Raw genomic sequence first — 19,518 nt, 5'->3', positions numbered from 1 at the left:
CATCTACTATGGTTAAATGAGATGTCATGCTATTTTCAAGTTGATTACCTAACATTTGATAGATTACATGATTGAATTAAACCATGCTACAAATAAACCATTAATAACCTGGGGCACCATGGAAGCATTAGTTTATATAGAGCAGCTATCTCCCGAATCCACTCTTAAAGATCTGAAGATCTTTTATATCAATAGCAGTCAATCATTGCGCATGGTAAACACCCAGAAAGGGCCACGTCATGACAAGGGCATGATGATATTTTTTTGTGTAAACTTAAATATTAAAATAAAATACAAGACTGGTGATTTGACTTGTTGGTACATGAAATAGAAAGCTAAAGTGATGAGACAGGTTGAGATTCAACCATACAAATATGGGTAATGCCCAAAGGATGGATTTATAAGCATTCACACATTTGAACCTGTAATCAGAGTTGTAGTATAATATTCATCAAAGAAAGTAACACTGAGTGGTCCTTACTAAATCAGGTCTACTTCAAGGCCTTCAACTAAACAGGATTAAAGAGAGCACTAAGGTAACTGGGAATTTGAATAGAAAACCCCAAGAATATGGTTAGAACTTTACACTGTCTCTTTAATGGTTGACTCTAAAACATAAAACACTCGCTCATAAATATGAGAGACAGGGCTTTAGCCATTGACCTGTTCCTCAGCAAACAGAATATCAGGGTCTACACACCAGATATCATGAATATTCAGGCAGAAATGCCTTGTAATAAGTTGTTGCAGAGCTGTGCTCCCAGCATAGGAAAAGTAAAATATAGGACCAACATTTAATGAACATGCAGCTTGCATCCGTCTTATAATGTTGTGTGTCTTAACGATATCACTGCTTTCAGTTGCACTTATAAACCTCATTAAAGAACGTTTTTAGAGCAATGTTTCTTTTAAAGGCTGCTTGTCTTGAGTCCATTTGTGTTACTTTAGAAAATCATTTTGTTTGCATAAACCAATATGCCTGTGCCCCTATTACTCAATTGGGATGTATGCTGCTTACCACAGCCCATTTTGTAGAAATGCACTTAGTGTATGAGTAATAAATAATTATTAACTGCATCCCAAATGGCACACTAGTACTTAAAAAGTGCAATACTTTTGACCAGGGCCCATATGGCTCTGGTCAAAGGTAGTGCATTGCATAGGGAATAGGCTACCATTTGGGATGCAAAACCTGGGTCACTATACAGTGCCTTGCAAAAGTTTTCACCCCCTTGGTGTTTTCCCTATTTTGTTGCATCACAACCTGTAATTTAAATGGATTTTTATTCCAAATTGGTGAAGTAAAATTTAAAAATGACTTGTTTATAAAAATTCTAAAAAATAAAAACAGAAAAGTGGTGCGTGCATATGTATTGACACCATTGCTATGAAGCCTCCTTAATAAGATCTGGTGCAACCAATTATCTTCAGAAGTCAAATAATTGGTTAAATAAAGTCCACCTGTGTGTAATCTAAGTGTCATGATCTGTCACATGATCTCAGAATATATATATACCATTTCTGAAAGGCCCCAGGGTCTGCAATACCACTAAGCAAGGCGCACCACCAAGCAAGCGGCACCATGAAGACCGAGGACCTCTCCAAACAGGTCAGAGACAAAGTTGTGGAGAAGTACAGATCAGGGTTAGGTTATATAAAAATATCAGAAACTTTGAACATCCCACAAAGCACCATTAAATCCATTGTTTAAAAATAGAAAGAATATAGCACCACAATAAACCTGCCAAGAGAGGGCCGCCCAGCAAAACTCACGGACGCGGCAAGGAGGGCATTAATCAGAGAGGCAACAAAGAGACCAAAGATAACCCCAAAGGAGCTGCAAAGCTTTGGCTATTGGAATATCTGTTCATAGGACCACTTTAAGCCATACACTCCACAGAGCTGGGCTTTACGAAAGAGTGGCCAGAAAATAAGCAAACATGTTTGGTGGCATGTGGGAGTCTCCCCAAACATATGGAAGAAGGTACTCAGGTCAGATGAGACTAAAATTGAGCATTTTGGCCATCAAGGAACATGCTATGTTTGGCGTAAACACCTCTCATCACCCCGAGAACAACATCCCCACAGTGAAGCATGGTGGTAGCAGCATCATGCTGTGGTGATGTTTTTCATTGGCAGGGACTGGGAAACTGGTCAGTATTGAAGGAATGATGGACGGCACTAAATACAGAGACATTTTTGAGGGATAGTTATGCATGCTCATGTTCTCTGTTTTTTTTGGTCTTATTTCTCATTCGTTTCATAAAAGAAATGTGCATCTTCAAAGTGGTAGGCATCTTGTGTAAATGAAATTATACAAACCCCCCAAAAATCAATTTTAATTCCAGGTTATAATGCAACAAAATAGAAAAATGCCAAGGGGGTGAATACTTTTGCAAGCCAATGTTTTACAACAAATTCTATATATACCCTCTTGTACATGTGGGAAAGTATCTAATTTACCAAACTTTTTATTAGGTATTCCATTGACTGGAAAAGTGACCTGGACAGCTACTTTGACATTGATCCAGTGGAGGGAACGATTTCCACTAACGAACTCCTGGACAGAGAGAGTATCGCCCAGCACAATATCACCATTGTGGCCACCAAACTTAGTAAGTATGATCGTGATTCATGTAGGTGTCACTGTTGCCTTTCTCTATTGTTAACTATGTGACGAATTTAAGGTGGATTTAATCAAGTCAATCCCATTTTGTGTGAGTCGTTTATGGGCGACCGTAAAGCATGATGGCTCCTCTGGAGCAAGTTTGATCAGGACATTGTCTCCTCTGGCGTGCCCATCTTAACTGTCTCTTAAACTCTCTCTGTCTGACTCTTCATTCGTTACCCTCTATACATTTTCACTGCCTTCAATTAATGGTGTTCCTTTCATGACTAAAGCATTTTAGGATCTGAGTTTTCTTGTTTGAATCATCTTATATTGACGATGATGAAGAAATTGTCTGTTTTCAGTCACGTCACAAAAAAGAGGTTCTGTAAAGTCAAATAAATGCATGATGGAGAGCCCTGCCGTGTTGAATTAAGAGTTCATTTACATCACTGTTATTTTAAGACATTCTATCAGACTAAATAGTTTTTTATGAAGGAAAGTGAAGCAAATATCCATAGAAATAAGCAAATCCATCGTCATCAAGTCATCAAATCTGCTAAGAGCCATCAAAGTCATTATCTGGGAGGCAGGCTGGTGCTCAATCTAAATTACTCACGCTGTATTCTCATTAGGACGGACTGTGAAATAAGGGCCATTAAAAGTTGAGCTGCTTTTATCGCCTTGGAAACTAGAATTATTCACTTCCCCTCAAGGTCGTGTTGGGTGGTGGTGAAATGCTAATTCCTGTTTCTGGAGTGAGTGGAGGAATGGAAGGGGAGGGATAGAGAGCTGGAGGGTTGGTTGGATAAGGGGCTCAGGCCGTCATACTCATCATGTGAATCAGTGATTGTAATGTTTTTTAGATGTTTGTCTGTCTGTCTCTTTTGTTATATTCACACATTGTGGATTATAATTCTGTTGTGGGGCTAACCATGCAAATAGTCGTAACATATTATTACACTACCCTATGTACTTTTTTGGACAGTGAAGCTAAAACTTTTAATTTGGCTCAACACAATAATGGTGCAAGTTGTAACCAAATATGGTTCTTGAGATCGACGCCATAGGGGAACCATTTTAGGATTTCTGAAGAAGCATATAAAAATCCAAAAGCAGATTTTTTTGGGCCCTCCAGGACCGGAATTGAATAGCCCTGTGTTGGGTTTTAACCCTTATTTATATTTTTCCCAGGGTGCCTTTCAAGTATATTTTTGAGTTACCAGTACCACCCATGACTGGGTGTGATAGTGACAAAGATATGGTTGGAGCAACCATTTCAGTAATGGGTGCAAAAAGTCCCAAGTAAGTGAGATGCACAAAGATAATGCCCCCAAAACATGCTAACCTCTCACCATTACCAATAGCAGGGGAGGTTAGCATAAAGATATCTATGACAAACTAACTTTCTCACTCATCATTATTCATGATTCATTCATGATTATCTGTAACCATGGTAGCTTCCACATTCATGTAGAACTGTTCAGAAACATATAGTGGCTTCTGTAAGTATTCACCCCCTTGGTATTTTTCCTATTCTGTTGCCTTACAACCTGGAATTTCTGGGGGTTTGTATCATTTGATTTACACAACATGCCTACCACTTTGAAGATGCTAAATATTTTTTATTGTGAAACAAAAAATAAATAAGACAAAAACAGAACTTGAGCATGCATAACTATTCACCCCCCAAAGCCACCTTTTGCAGCAATTACAGCTGCAAGTCTCTTGGGTATGTCTCTATAAGCTTGGCACATCTAACCACTGGGGTTTTTGAACATTCTTCAAGGCAAAACTGCTCCAGCTCCTTCAAGTTGGATGGGTTCTGCTGGCGTAGAGCAATCTTTAAGTCATACCACAGATTCTCAATTGGATTGAGGTCTGAGCTTTGACTAGGCCATTCCAAGACACTTAAATGTTTCACCTTCAACCAATCGAGTGTTGCTTTAGCAGTATGCTTAGGGTCATTGTCCTGCTGGAAGGTGAACCTCCGTCCCAGTCCCAAATATCTGGAAGACTGAAACAGGTTTCCCTCAAGAATTTCCCTGTATTTAGCGCCATCCATCATTCCTTAAATTCTGACCAGTTTTCCAGTCCTTCCCATTGAAAAACATCCCCACGGCATGATGCTGCCACCACCATGCTTCACTGTGGGGATGATTATCTCAGGGTGATGAAAGGTGTTGGATTAGCACCAGACATAGCATTTTCCTTGATGGCTAAAAAGCTACATTTTAATCTCATCTGACCAGAGTACCTTCTTCCACATATTTGAGGAGTCTCCCACATGCCTTTTGGCGAACACCAAATGTGTTTGCTTATATTTTTCTTTAAGCAATGGCTTTTTTCTGGCCACTCTTCCGTAAAGCCCTGCTCTGTGGAGTTTACGGCTTAAAGTGGACAAATACACCAATCTCCACTGTGGAGCTTTGCAGCTCCTTCAGGGTTATCTCTGGTCTCTTTGTTGCCTCTCTGTTTAATGCCCTCCTTGCCTGGTCCGTGAGTTTTGGTGGGCAGCCCTGTCTGGCAGGTTTGTTGTGGTGCCATATTTTTATTTTTATTTATTGGTGCTCCGTGGGATGTTCAAAGTTTCGGATATTTTTTTTATAACCCAGACCTGATCTGTACTTCTCCACCACTTTGTCCCCGACCTGTTTTGAGAGCTCATTGGTCTTCATAGTGCCTCTTGCTTGGTGGTGTGCCTTGCTAAGTGGTGTTGCAGACTCTGGGGCCTTTCAGAACAGGTGTGTATATTATACTGAGATCATGTGACAGATCATGTGACACTTATATTGCACACAAGTGGAATTTATTTAACTAATTATGTGACTTCTGAAGGTAATTGGTTGCACCAGATCTTATTTAGGGGCTTGATAGCAAAGGGGTGAATACATATGCACCAATTTCACAAATTTTGACTATTTTGTGTATGTCAATTACATGAAATCCAAATAAAATTCAATTTAAATTACAGGTTGTAATGCAGCAAAATAAGAAAAATGCCAAGGAGGATGAATACTTTTGCAAGGAACTGTAATATATTTCGTGATTTGATACCATTGCTCATAGGCGTGTGTTGAAATTGCAGATTATTTCAAAGCAGTGTGCTGATGCTTGTTTCGCTTTATCAGAAGCACTTGAACACTGACGTCTGAAGCTTAATTTCGACCAACAACCACGTGATTGGTTTGGTATTGGTTTCCGTAGAAGACAAAAAGGCTACACTATGGCATGTGCGATGTCATCTATAATAATTTGTCTGTTCTACATTTTTGGGACCAGCAGGTGCCACTAGTGTACACTGTGTTGATCAAATCCTAGAGTAATTCAATTTTTTTCGACACAATTGGCTGGAAATGCTCAATGCTTCAGGAAGCTTAATTTCCCCATCACTAATTCTATTCTAATTTACAATAAAAGTGACTCCAAAATGGAACAATATATTATTTCCCGTTAATTTCTATTGTGCACAACAATCAGAAAAATAACATAATATTTAAAAATCAGAACACATAACCTGGGTCGATATTCACTCTCACACTGAGTGGCGATTTTTGTGCAAATCTTGGTGGGGCAAAAACAATTATATGTGGGAGCATGCCAGAAAAGCCACTAGACAACAAAACACTAAACAATACATTAATCTCTAATGGATCGGTGAACGGGACGGGTGAACGGAACGGTTGAGCGGAACGCATGTTCTTTTCTTCGTATTATCTTTTACCAGATCTCATGTGCTATATTATTCTACATTAATTTCACATTTCATCAAACTTCAAAGTGTTTCTTTCAAATGGTATCAAGATAATGCATATCCTTGCTTCAGCTCCTGAGCTACAGGCAGTTAGATTTGGGTATGTCATGTTTGGTGGAAATTTAAGAGGATTTAATTGCACTTTAATGGTGACAAACCGTGCCCAGAAACTGTTAGGGCCTACGTAAAGCTGTCACAACAGCAGAGTCCCAACAGCAATCCCAACACCTTACCAATGCTACACATGGCTATCAGCGGAGCCTTGTATGGCAGCAAAAACAGTTAATTCAGCTTTTTGTTACATAGCTGATATTGCTGACATTGAGATGTACAAACTATGGCATAAGGGGACAACAAGCGAATAAGAGGCAATCCGTAATTTCAATTAAGACATTAATGAGAGAGCTAGAATGGATGTAGTCAAAATATCTATTTGTTCAGCACTTTTGAAATGTACAGCGACAGAATTCAGAACATGGGCCGTTCTTAGATTGTTCTCCTTGTACACCAAGTCATAACCGTTGGATAAATAAAGGGGGTATATAAGCAGACAATGAAAGCTCTTACAATATTTGATGATTACATTTCTCGAAAACAGGTTATAGGCTACATGTGCACCACCAAGTCAGAACAGTAGGCGAAATTAAGAGGTGAAAATATACCAAATTATTAGGGTGAGGCACATGGGCTACTAACAGCTTACTACACAACATACACATAGTATAACTTTCTTAGCTACAGTACACATATCTCTCTGGCATATTGCATAATTTATGCAGCAGCATACAAGTCATTTTTGGACTCACCTTGTTGTGCAAATTTTGTCATTAAACTTTGTCATCAAAGTCTGGATTTCTCTAGATTTATGGTGCTTTCAAGACAACTGGGAACTCGAGAAAAAAAAGTTGAATCTTGTCAGTGATATTATACAATAGGGAATGGTAGATAATTGTACTATCTAGAGATCAAGGGATAAAATCCTGATGTTATACATGCTTTTATTTCCTCACGCCTAGATTTCTGTAACTCTTTGTATACATGTCTCAGTCAGAAATTTCTCAATCGTCTACAGTTAGTTCAAAATGCTAAAGCTTATAACAGGCACCAGAAAATGTAACCATATCACACCTATTTTTTGTTTATCCACACCTACTACCAGTCCCCTTTTAGAATAGATTTTACATTTTATTAATATTTAAGGCTTGGCTTGGTTTAGCCCCATCCTATATCTCAGATCTTGTATCTCCCCACAAGCCAGGACACAGGGCACTGTTGACTATTCCAAAGTCTAGGTTGAAATGAAAGGGGACTAGGCATTTGCCATTAAGGCCCCAGACTTTGGATGGTCTGTCAGAGGAGATCAGGCTTGCAGATGCAGTGCCTCTTTTTAAATCCCTACTGAAAACCCACTTTTGAAGATGCTTTAATGTGTGATTTCAATGTATGATTTTAATTAGCTATCTTTTTAAAATTCTCTTTCCTTCTGTCTATGTTTCTTTGTTAGTACTTTTTATTTGATTATTTTATGACGTGAAGCACTTTGTTACTTGTATTGACAAGCACATTTCAAATAAAGTTATTATTATTACTACATTGATTTTAACAACTAAACTATTGCACCATCTAGTGGGGAAACCATTGTGTCACGTGCTAAAATGAAAGAACGATTCAGCAAATTGTATAGGATAGGTTTCCCTTGCAGTTCCATGAATGATATAAATACCATTTATTTATATTATTTAGCTACCTTTATTTGATTGTAAATATAGTTTACGATACAAAAGGCCTACACCTCTAGCTTCCTGAAAGGATACAATTCACCTCTCATAGAAATAGTCATTAATAGACATAATTCTCAAAATATGTTTTGTTCATTCTATTTTGATGGTTCCATTGCTCAATGTTCTGGGTCAAAGAGAGCCAAGAGAAAACCCTTGACAGATAAAAAGATCACAGGGACGGAGAGATGAAATGTCCACAATTTCTGCCAGCAGAGTTGGAGTGTTAGTGGTGGCGGTCGGTGCGATCAGAGAGAGAGAAGCAAATCCCGTACTCAGTGTCATTTTTCCTTCAGTGAAGAAGATTGCTTTTTCCATCAAGGTCACACACAGGTCTCTAGCTGAGCCTTAGCTGTGTCTCTGATTCCCCTGTGGAGGGAGGAAGGCCATCCACCATTCAACGCACCCATCCCTATAAGCCTCCACTGCAAAGCTTAACCTATCCCCCCACTTCATAACCATTAAGTTTACCTTCACTTCTGCCTCGCACTACAAAAAATTAATTTCCTCCAGTGCCCCAGCTGTATAGAAATGTTGTATAAAATGCACATATTCTGGTAAAAGAGGTTTAAACTGGCATAAGAGAATGGTTTGAACAATCTTTACGCAAATAATGGGTTCAAGTATAGCTATCAACTTTCAGTCATGCTGTGTTTATTGTTCATGGAATATATTCTTCTGTTTTTAGATTCCCTGAAGGAACAGATTTATGTAAAGAGGCAATCAGCAGTAGAAACAATAACAAAGCATTCTCCCCTCCCTTGTTCAGTAAAAAGCTGAGGGATGGTCCTGGAGAAATGTAACCACTCTCAAATTCATAGACAGTGATATGGATGAAAGGACTGACCTTCCATGATGTCAAAATAATAGTTTTAACCATGTTTCGAGGCTATATGGTGTTTGTTTACATTGGAGTAAAATAAGCTTATATTAGTGGTTCTGATGGGGTATGGCAGTTGAACTAAGCTCATGAGGCACTTATAAGCTATATTCTTCAACAATCAATAGGTACATGTAATTCATTTATAAGTCCAAAAATTGATTTAGAAACTGCTGATTGCCCCTTTAAAGGTACTGTCTTCATATATTATTTTCCAATACATTGACACTTTTAAGGAATCCATCAGGCATCTGAGAACTTACACGCAAACCACAATGATCACGTTGTGCCTGCCAGCGCTGCACATTCAATTTACACATACATGCTGCTAGAACTGCCCCGGTAAACTGTAAGTGCTTTTATTGTGAAGTAGGAGCAACAATGGCTTCGCTGCGAAGTGGGTCGGCCTCAAAAGCTCACAGAACGGAACCACCGAGCACTGAAGTGCACAGTGTTCCAAACTGCTACTAGAAGCAACATCAGCACAATAACTGTTTTGTCGGGAGATTCATGAAATGGGTTTCTGTGGCTGAGCAGTCGCACACAAGCCTAAGATCACCATGAGCAATGCCAAGCACCGGCTTGAGTGGTGTAAAGCTCACTGCCGTTGGACTCTGGAACAGTGAAACGTGATGCCTGGAGAGATGAATGACGCTTCACCATCTGGCAGTCTGACGGACAAATCTGGATTTGGCGGATGGCAGGGGCACGCTACCTGCCCCAATGCATAGTGTCAACTGTAAAGTTTGGTGGAGGAGGAATAATGGTCTGGGGCTGTTTTTCATGGTTCGGGCTAGGCCCCTTAGTTACAGTGAAGGGAAATCTTAATGCTGCAGCATACAATGACATTCTAAATGATTCTGTGCTTCCAACTTTGTGGCAACTGTTTGGAGAAGGCCCCCTCCTGTTTCAGCATGACAATGCCCCAATGCACAAAGTGAGGTCCATACCAAAATGGTTTGTCGAGATCGGTGGGGAAGAACTTGACTGGCATGCACAGAGCCCTGACCTCAACTCCATCAAACACATTTGGGATGAATTGGAATGTCGACCACGAGTCAGGCCTAATCGCCAAACATCAGTGCCCGACCTCACTAACGCTCTTGTGTCTGAATGATGCATGTACCCGCAGCAATGTTCCAACATCTATTGGAAAGCCTTCCCAGAAGAGTGGGAAGGCTGTTATAGCAGCAAAGGGGGACCAACTCGATATTAATGCCCATGATTTTGGAATGAGATGTTCGACGAGCAGCTGACCAAATACGTTTGGTCATGTAGACATGCCCCCAATAGAACATACACATACAAAAGACAACATACAGATACATACAAACACCTGCTCAGATATACCTGTTCTCACCCCTATATCCAGTGCCTGCACTATTCTTCCTCACATGTCCTCAAATTGCACCATTTTGTTCCTCTCCGTCGCCCAATATTTAGATAATGAAGTATATTATTTTTCCATTGCCTTAATAATGGAGGATTGATTGATTTGAAGTTTTTAAGTATACGTTTTTTCAAGATAATTAAAGAGAAGCGTAATCGTCCAACCCATCGGTTATATGGGCAGCAGGTAGCCTATTAGCTAGTAACCGAAAGGTTGCAAGATCAAATCCCCGAGCTGACAAGGTAAAAATCTGTCATTCTGCCCCTGAACAAGGCAGTTAACCCACTGTTCCTAGGCTGCCATTGAAAATAAGAATTTGTTCTGAACTGATTTTCATAGTTAAATAAATAAAAAGTATCACTGCACCCTCATATGACATGTTGTGAAATATGCAGACAGATGGTTAAAAGTTAATTTACATTGTAATACTTCTGACACCCAACTCCTCCCATAATTTATGGGCTTCATAATATTCCCAGAATGCATGTTTTATTGAGTCATTCTTAGTTGTACACTTAAGACATGACTCTGTTATTATGCTGTAACATTTGTGAATGGTTTAATAAATTGTATAATACTTGTATAACACATTCTATACATTAGATTATACTGGATTAAGCGTACATTTTTGTTAACTGTAAAGTTGTTTGTTTTGTTCCAACATCCCTCCTTCTTGTTCCAAATATCAGTTATTTTTAAGACTTGGGGTTTTGATATTTTAACCTGCATGTCATTATCGGGTGTGGTGTGGATGGACAGAATCAACATGCGGGCGGATGCACCCGGGTGGCCGGGTGTAGTCATCATTTTACCATTTGCCAATTCTAAGACTGCAGTGCATATTACAACCACATGATGTCAGGGTTGTAAAATCAATGGGGAATTGTCTCTTGCACAGTTTTGTCTCTTCATTAATGTACTAACCCACAGGCAAGCACAATGAAACTCATTAGAAACATTTATAACTGTTCATTGTTGTTTATTGTATGATTTTGACTCTTCAGATAGCCCAGTGCTGACCAGTAGAGTGGCTGTCACCGTTCATGTACTGGATGTCAATGAGTTTCCCCCTGAACTAGCCATCCCTTATGAGAGCTTTGTGTGTGAAAATACCAAAGTAGGCCAGGTAAGTGAACGTGTGTCTGAGCATGTGGGCGAGCGTGTCTGCGTGTGTCATGTTGATGTATGCTCAGAGGCACTGTCTCATTAAAGGTGCCATATTGATTAAAAGGTCAGTAGGGAATTTTGAAAATAATAACCATGAATAAAATGCTAATAGTGAAGGGAAGGATGACTGATTCACAGTAATAGTATGAGCGCCCACACAGAGAGGCTACGTACCAAATGCACTACTTTTGACCAAGGCCCATAGGGATATGAACCAGTAAAAATAGCCATTAAAATAACCATTAAAATATAATTTTCAGCTGTGTATAATATGCCTTTAAATTATGATTTAAAACCACATAAATCATATAAAACAAAGGTATATTACCATGCATAGCACAGGTATCATTGTATCAAAGTTTTGCATATTGCTAAAACCTTTTGCTTTATTTTAGCTAATGGAGGGGGCATGGTGTGCTTTCCACATCAGCAACCAAGTGTACATTCCAGATTCAATATTTGGATGCAGCGGAGTCTCTGCCTGTATGCATTATAAACCACTTGTGACTACAAATTAGCCTATTAGCAAACATCTCCATGCACGTGCCGACAGAGCTCCTTTGGCGGTTTAACAAATAGCTAGAAAGACTATCCCATCACACACTGAAGAAGCGTTGCTTACCCATGCCTTGATCGATGAACCGTTATTTTTAAAAGTCCTTAACAATCATGCAAAATAGCCTTTTGAGTGATTAGAACATTACACAATATTTCTTTACTTTTTACTCTCATGTCAAACTACCAGGAAGTCTGAAAAGACAGATTGAAGGGGCAGGGAGCTACTGTAGTAGGCCGAGTCAGTGTGGAGCTCACCTTGGGGGTTTTCTCATTTGGGCAAAATACCGTCCTCCATCCTCTGTCCTCTCCTCCATGACCCAGAAACCAATATGTGGTTGAGTGGTCGAGAATTGTATCTGTTCATTAGTAGGCAAACAAAGGAGTGTCCTTCCTTCCTCGATAGCCATCTTTCATTTAGGATACTCACAAGTTTCTTAACGCCGAAAAGTTTTAAAATCTGCCACACCCCCTTTGAATCAACTTTTGTTTTGTAAGAGGAGAAAAACATACACGTTTTAAAAACATGCACAACTCACTTTAAACATTTATTTTGGAATCCACCCCTCTAACAGTAATTTGCCTGATGATGTGTGAGTGGAGAAGGACCATCTCATTTCAAGCAAGTGCATTTCCATCCACGTTCACTCTCCTCGCCTACTCTCCTCGATTAACTTTGACCTTTTTCTAAAGGACACGAGAGAGGACAGAGGAGAGAGTTCACCGGAGGTGAGCAAATCTATTTGATGAAAGGTCCTTGACTGGCGGTTCTTTAATAAAGCTTATGTCAATTAACATGGACGCAGTGAGCAGTGTTGCAGTGAGATTATCTCAAGCAAATTTGCTGATACACAAAGCAACTCAAACAACATTGAAATTGCTGTATAATTTTGCTAGTGAGACCAAATGGAATTGTCAGCACTGTATATCAAGCTAGTTGTTAGTTCAGATTGGACAATCTCCGTTGAAATGTCACAGGGTGAGGAAGCAGCACTTTTCAATAAATATACAGACTGTGCAATGATGTCAAAAGGTTTGCATCCATTTTCAGTTAGGCATGTCCCTTAATATAATTATGACTAAATCAGAGTTTTGTGCAACCCACTTTTGTTCCTTGCTGGCTGAAGACCTTGCTAGCCAGATACTAGCTTACACCAGACACAGAAGAAAGCAGAAAACTAAGTATCTTTGCCTTACATAAATAGGGGAAACCAACATTATATTTGCTGACACGCTGAAGTCAAATTTTGGCACCAGTAGACTAGCTAGCTACATATACAGTTGAAGTCGGAAGTTTACATACACTTAGGTTGGAGTCATTAAAACTTATTTTTCAACCACTCCACAAATGTCTTGTTAACAAACCATAGTTTTGGCAAGTCAGTTAGGACATCTACTTTGTGCATGACACAAGTCATTTTTATAACAATTGTTTACAGACAGATTATTTCACTTATAATTCACTGTATCACAATTCCAGTGGGTCAGAAGTTTACATACACTAAGTTGACTGTGCATTTAAACAGCTTGGAAGATTCCAGAAAATTATGCCATGGCTTTAGAAGCTTCTGATAGGCTAATTTACATCATTTGAGTCAAGTAAAGGTGTGCCTGTGGATGTCTTTCAAGGCTGACCTTCAAACTCAGTGCCTCTGCTTGACATCATGGAAAAATCAAAAGAAATCAGCCAAAACATCAGAAAAAATGTGTAAACCTCCACAAATCGGGTTCATCCTTGGGAGCAATTCCCAAATGCCTGAAGGTACCACATTCATCTGTACATACAATAGTATGCAAGTATAAACACCATGGGACCATGCAGCCATCATACTGCTCAGGAAGGAGACGAGTCCTGTCTCCTAGAGATGAACGTACTTTGGTTCGAAAAGCGCAAATCAATCCCAGAACAACAGCAAAGGACTTTGTGAAGATGCTGGAGGAAACAGGTACAAAACTATCTATATCCAGAGCAAAAAGGGTCCTATATCGACAAAAACTGAAAAGCCGCTCAGTAAGGAAGAAACCACTGCTCCAAAACCGCCATCAAAAAGCCAGACTACGGTTTGCACATGGGGACAAAGATCGTACTTTTTGGAGAAATGTCCTCTGGTCTGATAATAGAACTGTTTGGCCATAATGACCATTGTAATGTTTGGAGGAAAAAGGGGGACGCTTGCAAGCCGAAGAACACCATATCAACCGTGAAGCATGGGGGTGCCAGAATCCTGTTGTGGGGGTACTTTGCTCCAGGAGGGACCGGTGCACTTCACAAAATAGATGTCATCATGAGGTGGAAAATTACGTGGATATTTTGAAGCAACATCTCAAGACATCAGTCAGTTTCTGAAGCAGATCACACTGTGCAGCTGCAACCTCCCCTGAACAGTCATCTATAACCAGGTATGTATTCAAGTGAGAAAAACAAGAGATACATTTCCAGGTGAAAGCAGGGAAGAAGGCTACGGGACAAACACGCTGTTTCAACATTCTCAGGAAAATAGATTACGCAGAGAAAAAAAACATTATCATAAACACACTTGTTGAATGCTTTCTGAGATAAAGAGGGTAGAGTTTAGTGAGGCAGTGGGCAGCCTCCCAAACTGAAGCCCCATGCACGGAGAGGAGAGTTGCGATGTGAGGAGCGGTGGGAAGGAGAGTAGGTGAGGAGCTGAAGAGAGGAGGTGAGGAAGAGAGGCTAAACAACCTCCCATTGAGATCATAACCCTGTGCACTGATTGATTTTTAGAAACACTGTTAAAACCTCTCTGGGATAGGCGGGACGCAAATGTCTCACCTGGCCAATTGCCAGGCAAAATGCAGAGCGCCAAATAAAAAATAAATGCTATAAAATTCAGACTTTAATTAAATCACACATGTACGATACCAAATTAAAGTTACACTCGTTGTGAATCCAGCCAACATATCAGATTTCAAAAAGGCTTTTCGGCGACAGCATAAGAAGCTATTATCTGATGATTGCACAACAGTAAACAAAGAGACAATAGCATATTTCAACGCTGCAGGCACCACACAAAACGCAGAAATAAAATATAAATCATGCCTTACCTTTGACGAGCTTTTTTTGTTGGCACTCCAATATGTCCCATAAACATCACAAATGGTCCTTTTGTTCGATTAATTCCATCGATATATATACCCAAAATGTCCATTTATTTGGCGCGTTTGAATAAAAAAAAAAGCTTCCAATTAGCACAACGTCACTACAAAATATCTCAAAAGTTACCTGTAAACTTTGCCAAAACATTACAAACTACTTTTGTAATAGAACTTTAGGTATTTTTAAACGTTAATAATCGATCAAATTGAAGACAGGTCTATCTGTTTTCAATACAGGAGGATCACAAACTAACACTACTTTTCAAGTCTTGCGCAACTCTCAAACAGTACACATAATGTTACCCTGTTCCAAGATGGCCGTAGTTCTTCATTGCACAAAGGAATAACCTCAACCAAATTCCAAAGGCTGGTGACATCCAGTGGAAGCGGTAGGAACTGCAAACAAGTGCCTAAGAAATATTGTTTCTCAACGAGAACACATTGAACAGACAGTGACCTCAATTGTTTTTTATTCTGAATGGTTAGTCCTCAGGGTTTTACCTGCTACATAAGTTCTGTTATACTCACAGACATGATTCAAACAGTTTTAGAAACGTCAGCGTGTTTTCTATCCAAATCTACTTATAATATGCATATCTTATATTCTTGGCATGAGTAGCAGGAAGTTTTAATTGGGCACGCTATTTATCCAAAAGTGAAAATGCTGCCCCCTATCCCAAAGAGGTTTTAACCTTTACGGCGAAAGCATACCATGCGATTATGTTAGCTCAGCGCCGAGTCACGAAAAAACATACAGCCATTTTCCAGCCAAAGAGAGGAGTCACAAAAAGCAGAAATAGAGAGAAAATGAATCACTAACCTTTGATGATCTTCATCAGATGGCACTCATAGGACTTCAAGTTACACAATACATAAAGTTAATATTTATATCCAAAAATCTCAGTTTACATTGGCGCGGTATGTTCAGTAATGTTTTGCCTCCAAAACATCTGGTGATTTTGCAGAGGGCGACATTAATTTACAGAAATACTCATCATAAACGTTGATGAAAGATACAAGTGTTATACATAGGATTAAAGATAAACTTCTCCTTAATGCAACCGCTGTGTCAGATTTCAAAAAAGCTTTACGGCGAAAGCACACCATGCGATACCCGACATGTTCTGGAGTCAACAAAAGTCAAAAATAGCGTTATAAATATTCACTTACCTTTGATGATCTTCATCGGAATGCACTCCCAGGAATCCCAGTTCCACAATAAATGTTTGTTTTGTTCGATAAATTCCATCTTTACGTCCAAATACCTCCTTTTTATTCACGCATTTAGTTCACTAATCCAAATGCACAAAGCGCGGGCACTAAGTCCAGATGAAAGTCAAAAAGTTCCATTGAAGTTCATAGAAACATATCAAACGATGAATATAATCATCATTAGGATGTTTTTTATCATAAATCTTCAATAATATTCCAACCGGACAATTCCGTTGTCATTAGAAAGGGAATGGAGCTCGTGCTCAAGGCCGCGCGCGATAAACAACTCATAACTATCAGCTGAGGCACTTACTGTGAGTGGTCTTGTTCTCTCCCCTTTCATAATAGAAGCCTGAAACAACTTTCTAAAGACTGTTGACATCTAGTGGAAGCCGTAGGGGGTGCAATCTGACCCCATTTACACTGAATATTGGATAGGCAATCACTTAAACTACAAACCTCAGATTTCCCACTTTCTGGTTGGACTTTTCTCAGGTTTTCGCCTGCAATATGAGTTCTGTTATACTCACAGACATCATTCAAACGGTTTAGAAACTTCAGAGTGTTTTCTATCCAAATCCACTAACAATATGCATATCCTAGCTTGTGGGCCTGAGTAGCAGGCAGTTTACTCTGGGCACGCTTTTCATCCGGATGTGAAAATACTGCCCCCTATCCCAAAGAAGTTAATTCATTTTCTCTTACAGATATGTCCCTGTTCAGTTCACCCATTTGTTGATGTAATTTTTTATGAGTCATTGACCTTAAAGGATAACTTAACAAAATGTCGCGACATCTTGAGTTTATTGTGTCTAGACGATACTAAAATAACTAGCTCAACAGCCATGTCGTCCTTTGATGATTCTCTTTCAATTTAATGTTCAAATGTTTTTCTCTCTCAGGTAATTCAAATCTTCAGTGCAAAGGACCAGGATCTGCCACAAAGTGGTCATAAGTTCTCCTTCAAACCATCAGAGAGGGACTTCAACAACAAGAACTTCACTATTCTAGACTTTGGAAGTGAGTTACAGTATCTTGACCAGGTTTCTGACACTGTGCCAGTGAGGAAGAAAAAGTAGACCTCATAGTGAAGAAGCATGATGACAGCACCTAACATATTTCTAGGTGATACAGTGAATCATTACACCTGCTACAAGGTCACATCAGTCTCCTTTACATATGTCGTAATGAGCACCTGATAGATAGTGTCATCATATAACCCAAGAAAAGTACTGCATATTTGTATTAATTTTGTGCAGCAGCCATAGCCATCACCAATGGGAGTCAACTATCTAAAATATTCATAAAATGAGTACTGTTGTGTCAATTCTATATGATTTAGAATATGTTGTCATATATACTTAACAAAAATATAAATGCAACAACTTCAAAGATGTTAATGAGTTACAGTTCATAGAAGGAAATCAGTCAATTGAAATACGTTCATTAGGCCCAAATCTATTGATTTCACATGATTGGGCAGGGGTGTAGCCATGAGTGGGCCTGTGAGGGCATAGGCCCACCCACTTAGGAGCCAGGCACAGCCAATCAGAATACGTTTTTTCCACACAAAAGGGCTTTATTACAGAACATTTCAGGGATCTTTTATTTCAGCTTATGAAACATGGAATCTAGACTTTACATGTTGCGTTTATATTTTTGTTCAGTATAGTATGTTCTCAGAAATGTAGCATGTCTCTTTCCAATGGGCATACTGCAAAACACACCCTTTGAAGACGGGTGTGAGTATGACCCATTGCAGTATGAAGCTGTAGAACGGAATGCATTTCTCAACCTTGAAGAGAGACCCGGCTTGAACCCCTGATCCAGATTTGCCTTTTGGACACAGAGCATCACAGCTTTCCGCCCTGCCGTCACTGTGCCAACAGACACAATCTCCAGATACAGGGATGAGATCTGATGTGCAGGGACAAGGCATTCAAAGCACCAAAGGCGAAGTCTAGCAAAGCAAGAGAAAATGGAAAAAACACATTCCGCATCCAAAATGGCACCCTATTCCCTTAATAGTGCACTATTCAAGTAGTGCACTATAAAAGGAAAGAGTGCCATTTGGAACAAACCTATAATCTGTGCATAACATGTAAGGTGTGTTGAGACACCTTGACCCTTCTGTCAGGAAAAAGTCCCCGGCGTTGTCAGAGGAACAAACCAATCTTGACAGGGGTCAGACAGTCTAGCCACACTGGTCAGGTCTGGGGCTGGTCCAACCTGACACATCGCCCTGTTCGTGAGAAACACTGTCCAGGTCTATTCCTCTGACCAACTTCACACCTGCTCCAGCACCACCCCAACACCACCTTACTTTCTTAGTACATGATTACCTTACCTGTCCATAGCAGGCTACATGGTTCCTTTATTCTTAATCATTGTTTAACCTTCCAGTTTCCTATAATATGTCGGATGAATGAACACACAGAAACCACAAATGTTCCCCAGCACACTCTGTTGTAGTGGATAAGGGTGTAAGGCTGCCATGTTGTCCCGGAGGCAGTTTAGACATTTTCAGAGTTGACTTGCTGTCTGAGGTAACATCAGGTCACCCTTGTTCAAGACAAGGGACAGAAAGGAACCAACTCACAACATTTCAGATGTAATTTCCAACAGGAATACTCAGGTTCAGTAAAAGCATTATCATTGTCTCATTGTATAGGCTAGTGTATCCCGAATAGTCACTTGTAGTTCAATTTGTTTCGTTCTGTTCCAGATAACACAGCGGGGATAATGACTCTGCGGAGCGACTTCCGACGGCGTTCCCAGGAGATCTACTTCCTTCCTGTGGTGATCCAGGACAGCGGCTACCCCGTCCAAAGCAGTACGGGCATCCTGACCATCCGTGTGTGTGGCTGCGAGTCGGATGGATCGCTCCTCACCTGCAGTGCAGAGGCCATCTTCCTCCCAGTGGGGCTGAGTACAGGGGCCCTGATAGCCATACTCCTCTGCATTGTCATTCTTCTGGGTAAGTAATTTATTATTCCTCATTCACCCCTCCTAGTCATTGAATGTGTGATGGAGTTTATCCCTTTAAGGCCAACCCTG

At 39.9% G+C, this 19,518-nt stretch overlaps 1 protein-coding gene across 1 annotated transcript in view; it reads left to right on the top strand.

The window, feature by feature from the left end:
• LOC112215608 (cadherin-12-like) overlaps nt 1-19,518 on the top strand; it is a 207,253-nt gene that overhangs the window by 174,761 nt on the left and 12,974 nt on the right. Inside the window, exons 8-11 of the mRNA XM_024374772.2 lie at nt 2,479-2,615; nt 11,415-11,536; nt 17,364-17,481; nt 19,187-19,438. Of these exons, the coding sequence (XP_024230540.1) occupies nt 2,479-2,615; nt 11,415-11,536; nt 17,364-17,481; nt 19,187-19,438 (629 nt within the window). The remainder of the gene's footprint in view (nt 1-2,478; nt 2,616-11,414; nt 11,537-17,363; nt 17,482-19,186; nt 19,439-19,518) is intronic.

The sequence above is a fragment of the Oncorhynchus tshawytscha genome, linkage group LG16, assembly GCF_018296145.1.
Source record: "Oncorhynchus tshawytscha isolate Ot180627B linkage group LG16, Otsh_v2.0, whole genome shotgun sequence".
NCBI lineage: Eukaryota > Metazoa > Chordata > Actinopteri > Salmoniformes > Salmonidae > Oncorhynchus > Oncorhynchus tshawytscha.
Note: the sequence above shows the minus strand (reverse complement) of the source record. Positions and strands in the feature narration are given on the sequence as shown.